The 8,232-nt window shown below is 24.3% G+C and overlaps 1 protein-coding gene across 2 annotated transcripts; it reads right to left on the reverse strand.

Moving 5' to 3' along the window:
* Positions 1 to 2,147: 2,147 nt before the first annotated feature.
* Positions 2,148 to 3,603, reverse strand: LOC124940079 (suppressor protein SRP40). Of its 2 annotated transcripts, none has more exons than XM_047480561.1 (5): positions 3,454 to 3,603; positions 3,294 to 3,353; positions 3,092 to 3,212; positions 2,703 to 3,019; positions 2,148 to 2,619 (listed from the first exon to the last, which is right to left on the reverse strand). In XM_047480561.1, the coding sequence occupies exons 2-5, from the start codon at positions 3,329 to 3,331 to the stop codon at positions 2,340 to 2,342; spliced, it is 756 nt and encodes a 251-aa protein (XP_047336517.1). In that variant the 5' UTR covers positions 3,332 to 3,353; positions 3,454 to 3,603; the 3' UTR covers positions 2,148 to 2,339. The 2 variants fall into 2 exon arrangements, with proteins under 2 accessions (XP_047336517.1, XP_047336515.1); XM_047480559.1 differs by having other exon boundaries at positions 3,443 to 3,603.
* Between the last annotated feature and the right edge of the window lie 4,629 nt (positions 3,604 to 8,232).

Consider the following 8,232-nt stretch of genomic DNA (forward strand, 5'->3'; position numbering starts at 1 on the left):
AATTATCACCGAGAGAAATAGATGTCTGTTCTCGGTAATTATTTAAGAGTATCACCGAGAGTTAAAGAAAGGCTAGCTCTCGGCAATGATTTCAGATTATCACCGAGAACATTGACTCTGCTCTCGGTAAAATAATTGAATTATCACCAAGAGTGATTAGTGCTCTCAGTAATAATAGTATCTCTGACGACTCTAAATGTTCTCGGTGATAGTAATTTTTCTTTAGCCGATAGTAGAATTACCGACACCTTTCGAGAACATTTGTCTCCATTGGTGAAAACCATCACCGACAATAATTAGGTTTTCACCGAGAGTTTTTGCCTTCGTTAAAAACCTTTTTTATTAGTGCATTTTATTTTTATTAAAATAATATCATTAACCTAATTCTACTATTTATATTTATAACTATTTGCTACCGTGACGCGTATAGAGATTTTGTTTCCCATTTGCTACAATGACAAGGTCCTATACTTTTTCATTCATGAACAAAATATATATCAATCATTTGTTTATGTCATTGAGCAAGGTACTGATAAGGATGGTAGAGTAAATATTAATGTGGAAAAAGTTCGAGAAATCACAATTATCCAAAATTTCAGTTAAGGACTACTAGAAGCATGATAACTCAGCAATGCAAATAATTATCTTCTATTCATTCTAGCTATTTGTAACCAAATAAAGTTTCAAATAAATTGAAAGCAAATATTTAGTGATGACCACGAATGAAGCATTAAAAACTATGAATTGGTAATTGTACTTTTCTAAATGATCGAGACTCGATCCCCGAGAAATTCAACAACTCAGGAAGAGCACACTGGTTTGGTTGTGGAAGCTATGACTCTCCTCAAGATTACGGTATCTTTGATGGAAGAATAAGAAGAGTGAGAATGGGTTTGAGAATGGAAGGAGAAGAGAAGAAAGTGTGTTTGGGAATAAAAGTCACTTGGATGGGATGAGCAGGAAAATAAAATAAAGTTTTTTTTATTTATTTATAATATATATATATATATATATTTAAAACGAGCTATTCACGAGCTACTTGAACAACAAATATAAAGCTCGAGATCGATTTTATAATCGAGTTACTCGAACTCGACTCGAGCTCGATCATACTGAGTTCGAGCCGAGCATTGACCAAAGCTACTTACGAGTTACTCACAAGCAACTTGTCTCGTTTACACCCTTACCCGACTCCGAACTGAACCTGATAGGTATTTCTATTTCCATCACAATCTCCGATTAAATACGTATAATATTGTACAAGTTGAAGAATAAAAAATATAATTTTATTAAATGATAAATAACTTTAAAACTAGTAATACTGAAATTTAAAAAAAAAAATGAAAACATTACATACATTTTATGTTGTGCTGTGGTGCTTAAAAAAGATAACAATTTTATTGGTGTTAGGCTTAAAGAAGAAACTATAGAGTAAATATTGAAAAAAAAAAGTTCAAAAATAAAGGTCCAAGAATAATAGTGAAAATAGAGAAATAATATTTTATTATTAAAAATAAGTTGAAAGTGTCCAAATTCATTAGAGTTAAATAACTTTTTTGTTATTAAAAAAAATAAACTTTGTATAAGTGTTTATAATAACAAAATAAATGATATATGTAATATAATGACTATGTCAAAAGTTACTATAAATCTTGAAAAATATATTTTTTAATATTAAAATAGTCAAAAATTTCACTCACATCCATACATATATTTGTTTAATATTAAGAGTTTATTGTTGTCTATACAAAATAATTTCTTTATGTTTTATTGGAGGGCAATTTTCTCAAAGGAGACTCTGGTTGTGAAATTTTGCTTAAAATTCCCACAACCCCATTAATTTTGGCTTAGATATAAAGTCTAAATATTTGTAATAGTAGTGTTTTTGATTAGTGTTAAAGAGAAGAGAGGTTATGGATTTGATTTTTATTTAAAAAATTGAGATATGAGAGTCATGTGAAGTGTGTTAGCTTCCTATACTAACTAATAATAAATAAATAAATAAATCACTACATGTAACATCAATAGGTAGGTAGAAGATGTTGAAATTGTTTAGTTTGGAATGCACTTTTGATAATGAGTGTTCTCACAACTAATAATAGCACAACATGATTCCATACCTAATTTAAACAATAAACACTAAATGAAGACTGAAAAATAAAAATACATTAGTTATGGCTAGATAGAGCCCAAAATGGGGTGAAAATAACAAACTTATTACAAAATATATATTTATATAAACAAAACCCTAATCTGAAAAATAATAAAACAGAGAAAAAAAAAATTGAGTCTTATTGTGGGGTGGTCCATTCATCCTTATTTCAAAAGAAGACAAACTATCAGCATTGATTCCCCAATTGAGATCCAACCTTAATCATAATTCTCTTCTTGTTCTTCTCCATTGAAGACTGTATCTTTTCTCTAGCATGCTTCAAAGCATCAAGCACATCTTTAACATTCCCAGAAACATAATCAATACTTGAAGAATGTTCATCAACTTTCAATGATGATTCCTCTGACAAATCAACCAATACTAATGCCATTGAATCATCAATATCTTGAGCATTCTCACTTTCTCTCCCCTCTTTTACCTTTGAATCCATTGAATTTGTTGGAGAACTGCCAAAAGTTCATCACCAATAGTTGGATCTCAAACAAACAAAAACTAAAAATGTTCAAAGGAAATGAATGAAACTAGGTACCTGAAATCCAAACTGTCTTTATTGGAAGCAAAAGAGGTTCTAGTAGACAATTGTGGTGTCATCATTTGAGATTCTGTGATATGGGTTTTGTGTTCATCAATCATATCTTCTAATTTCTTGTGGTTGGAAGATGAAGATGAAGAAGAAATGGATGATGATGATGATGATGAGATTGGAGAAAGTAAACTGTTATCTGAAGAACCTTCTTGATCTGATATGTTTAAATCCTCAAGCTTCTTCATTAGAAACCTTAATTTCTTCTCAACTCTGTTTCTTGACTTAATTTCTTCATTCACTTTCTTCTCTAACTCCATTAGCTACAAGAACAGACTAGATTAGATTAGATCAGGCAAATTAAGAAGATTAGACTAAAATGTATGTTAACAAACCTTATTTTCCATTTGGTCTGCTTCATCTTTGGAAATCTTTGAAACTGTTCTTTCTGCAATTAATCTTCCTCGAAGGCATTCTACAGTTCTCAAAGCATCAGATTCTTCCATCTTTTTTTCACTGAAATTTTACCAAACAATCTCACATTAAGTACAAAAACAGATGGAGAAATAGAGAAAGAGATGAAGAAAAAGAAATAACCTCCATTTTGAATCGACATTCTCAACAGCTGCTATCATCTTCTTCTATTGTTTCTTTGTTCTGAAAGCAAACAAACAGAAAAAGATTGAGACTTTATTATATCTTGAAGATCAGTTTGATTCTAAAAAAGGGCTCATTTTTTCAATTACCCATATCAAACCTTCAAATGGGTTTATTCCAAATTTGTTGTCATCACACTTCATTTGATTTGGATTCTCTTTCTTCCTTATTGTGATCGGGAAGAAACAGTTTCACAAAGACAGTCTCTTTATATGTTCTTTAATTGCAAATTTTAATGGCCACCGTTTCTCCCTTTTCTCTCTCATAATTCTCATGATCTCCATCTGGCCTTGTTTGTTTTTAAATATTCAAATTTAGTTTTACTAGATAATATTATCAATTTGGAGCTTGTTTGATCTTGGTAATTTTAGGGTTTCTTAAAAAGAATTATTTGATAAAAAGAAGGGGGTAAGTTATATGAATTTTAGCTAGTTTAATTACTAAAACATATTTTTGTATTTAAAATATAAATTTAATAAAAATAAAATAAAATATTTTAGTATTTTAATTAATGAATTAATTAATTTAATTTTTAAAATAAATTGATATAATATAGAGAATTTTTTAAATAATTAATAAAATTAAAAACCTCTCAAGTCAATTCAAACATACCCACATTCTATTGACTTCAGTTTTTTTTTTAATTATTGGTTATTGATTTTTTAATAAAAAATTAAAAAATATTAATATATAATAATAAAGTTAAAAATATTTTAATATTTTAATTAATGAATTAAATTATTTAATATATAAGAAATTAAAATAATAATTTTTTAAATAAAGTTATTTAAATAACTTAAATTTTTAATATTTATTAATTATAAAATTAAATCTAATAATACTATTTATATTTCAAATTTGTTTGTTAATATTTTATACATATAAGATGGATTTTTTTATGTAAATTATTATTTTTTGAAAACTTTTTCTTTTATTTAATTATTAATGAAAATATTATTTTTATTTTTAAATAAAATTATTTTTTATTATATAATATTTTTATTTAAAAGTATAATTTCTTAAGAAATTTTAATAGTGAATCATGGAATGAAAATTTAGAAAAAAAAAAAATCTCTTATTATATTTTCATTACACTCAGACCCATAATTTTTCACTAAATTCTCTACAAAATTACATTTTTACCTAAAAAATTCACTTTTAATAATTCAATTAAAAAAGATTATTTGAATAATTCAAATAATCCCAAACAAAGCTTCGAAAGAAAGAAGTTCTTAAAATTTTATGTAATTTAACAAAGGTCTAAATTATTTGTTTATAATATACAAAAAGAAAACATTAAATTCTCGTCGACATCCACTTTAATTAAATATACAATATTTAAAACTGTCTTCTACGTATTAATTAAATTTAACAAATAAATTTTAACTTAATTATAAACAAGTTATTAAGTGTTTTTAAAAAACAAATTCTTAAGTTATTTAATTAGAGGTCTTAATTATTTGTTTATTAAGAAGAAAAGCATTCAATCCTCTGCTAAGACAAACATTTTAATTAAATAGAACTATTAAAGTTGCCTTCTAAGTATTAATTAAATTTCTTAACAAATATTACAATAATAAAGTCAAATCTATTTGACTATTTATTATAATATTTCCCATCAACTTATAACGTGATAAGTTGTAACAAAGAAAGTCAGAATTGTTCTAATTCAACAATATTGTTTATTAATTCCTTATTTTTTTACTTATATATAAACACATAGAAATAAATAATATATTTTTGAAAAATGCATCATATTTAATTTGTTTACTGTAGTTTTTCCTACATAAAAAAATAACAATAACTTAAATAAACATTTTAATAGTTTAAGATTTTTCAAAATTTATTTATTTTTATATAAGAAATTATCACTAATTCTCCATTTTAATATTTCACCTCAATCTAAAATGTTTTGAATGTAAATCGAACTTAAGACATTTAGCTAAACAAAAAAACAATATAACTTAAATTATCTTATTAATAAGTTCCAAACAAAATCTAAAGATAGGAATTGATTTGTGTTATCAATTAAAAGTTATTATATATCATAGTATAAGTAAAAAAAACTTTTATACAAGAGACTAAAAGATTTTAAGTTTTTGTTTGAGTATTTTAATTATAAGAAAGGTTATTTAAAAAATAATAATTAGTGATAATTTTGATAAGATAAATTTTTTTGATAAAATAATTTAAAACGTATTAATGTATAATAACAAAATAAAAATTAATAATTTAAAAGATAATGTATTTTAGTATTTAGTTAATTAATTAAATAATATGACTCGAAGGAAAAAAAAAATAATATTTAATTATTTTGATTTATATAAATATTTTCAAACTGAACATATTTATAGTGGTATTATAAATACTTTAAATTGAATTGGATCATAAATGAAGGATGTGATAATTATTTTCTACTCCTCAAATTATTATTATTTTTTTAATTGATTATGGTTAAAATAATACAAATTTATTTGCCCCCAAAAAATTTAATTATTTTTTAAAAAATAACACTAACCTAGATTAATGTAAGAAATTTGATAATTTGCTAACCCAAACTCCAAAGCAAACCCATGATGATGCATGGGTGGGAGCAAAAACATCAAATATATTATATTTCAATACATTCACTAAAATCTGACCATAAATTTCAAAGTATAATTGTAATCTCATTTATATTTACATAATAATGAAAAATATTTTTGAAAAAGATCATCATGTGCATAAATGTTAGAGAAAGGAGGGTGATTCAAATTTGAAAAGACATAAAAGGGACAGTGGGACATGGATCTTACAATTAATTAATTGGTATAATAATGCATGTTTGATTTGGAGAATACAAATATTATATTTTGCTAAGTGAATAAACTAAATCAATCAGACAAACATGCATTTTTTGAAATTAAATTTATATATGATTTTAAATTAGAAAATATCAATTATTTTTTTTTTGTGAATTAAATATTGTTAAAAAAATATAACTTAAGTAATATTATTCAAAAATATCTTTGAGTTCCAGCACATTTAGGCTCACATGTTGTCTCTTTATTGTCTTTTACTTCACTTTCCTTTCTATCTCAGTGATGCTTCCAACTCTCTTCTGACACTTGACATATAGCCAAAATCAAATATGATTCCATTTCTTTAAATTTTTTTACTGTATTTTTAATTTTTTATTACTACTGTCTTCCACTTGTTTTGTTTTCATTTAATTTTGACATGTGTATGTTCTTTATATATATTATTGAATTATATTTATTGTTCTTTTTGGAGTATAGTTTAATTAGACAATTATATTTTGATCTAGTCAATAAAGAAAAAGGAAATGAAAAAGGGTTTGTGTGGGATTGTGTCTAATATTAATTATATTTTTGCTTGCCTTTGCTAACAAGGAATAATAAAGCTGATCTTACCCTTAAAGCATACTTCTCTCTTCATTTATTATTAATAATAATATTTTTAATTTTTCTACATATTAAAATTAGTTAGGACTTTCACTCCAGTTTAAATTATATTTTTTAAAAATAATATCCATTAAACTTATAATTGAGACTTGGGAAAAAGTAGAAATCCCACGTCATTTTGATTTAATTTTTTTTTCCTACATGCTTATTCTATTAGGTTATTTAAATAACTAACATAATTAAATATTCTTTTATTCTTTTTCATTTATTACACCAGTCTATTCATTTATTTAAAATACATTCAATTTTAAATATTATTTTTTATTTTATAATTGTATATTAATATTTTTTTTTAAATCTTTTTATAAAAAGAATTAACAAATCAAAATTGTCATAGATCATTGTTTTAATTATTTTAAAAAACTCTTATTTGAACCTTTTTAAAATAATTCTAACACTTACATTTCTTTTTTTTAAATATATTTTTCTTTTTCTTTGATAACGCCAATTTAACGAGCTTAAATTCTAAAATTACCGTATAACGGTCTCGAACTTAGAACCTCAAAAAAGTTGAGGACATGAGGTCATTCACCTTCTTTTATCGCAAGACTAAAATATTATGATATATATATATATATTATATAGATTTGATAGATAATAATTTAATTTATTTAGTTTGGTTTCAACACATTACAAATTCTAAGTAGATCCGCCTCAGCTTACCATCAAACATGATCACGGATGCTTAATTGAAAATTTGTATTTGAATTTTGTTCCAGATAAGAAAAAACTTATAAACTAAATTGTATTTCTTTGTTGTTTTTGTCTCTAAAAACAAAAACAATAGTTTTTCCATATGGGATCACCCTAGGAGAAGGTCACCACATGTATTCCCAACCAATGTAAAGGGTGGTCCTTTTGGTTTTTATCATTTAATTGAACGGACAACCAATTAGTTATATTATACAAAATTGATATTTATAATTGAAACAATTAATTGGTTAATCGTTTAATTGATCATCCATAAAAAAAAATAGCATGCATGAGTGAGGTTAACATATTTAGTCATTGTGTTTAACTTAACATTAGAAATATGGTTTGAATTATTTTATTAAAATAATTTTATATTAATACAATAAATTTGTCTTTAAGATTTATTTTTTACGGTTTAAACGATTCATTTATATATAACTAAAAATATATAATCTCCTATATAAAATAAAATAATGATCTTTTATTATCAAATACATTTATATTTTGGCCACTAAATTTTATTTAAAAATATTGCTTAAAAAATATCCCTCAAAATCATTTGAAAGATCACATATTACAAATGACTAAACTGTCAAATGAATGTTTTAGGACTAATTGAAATTTTGTAATATTATGACTCGATTCCTTATGGTTAAAGTTTTATAAAACGAGATTTTGTTTAACGTTTGAAGCGTCGTTAATTTATTATTTACGTGACATTT

Source organism: Impatiens glandulifera, chromosome 5, assembly GCF_907164915.1.
Source record: "Impatiens glandulifera chromosome 5, dImpGla2.1, whole genome shotgun sequence".
Lineage (NCBI taxonomy): Eukaryota > Viridiplantae > Streptophyta > Magnoliopsida > Ericales > Balsaminaceae > Impatiens > Impatiens glandulifera.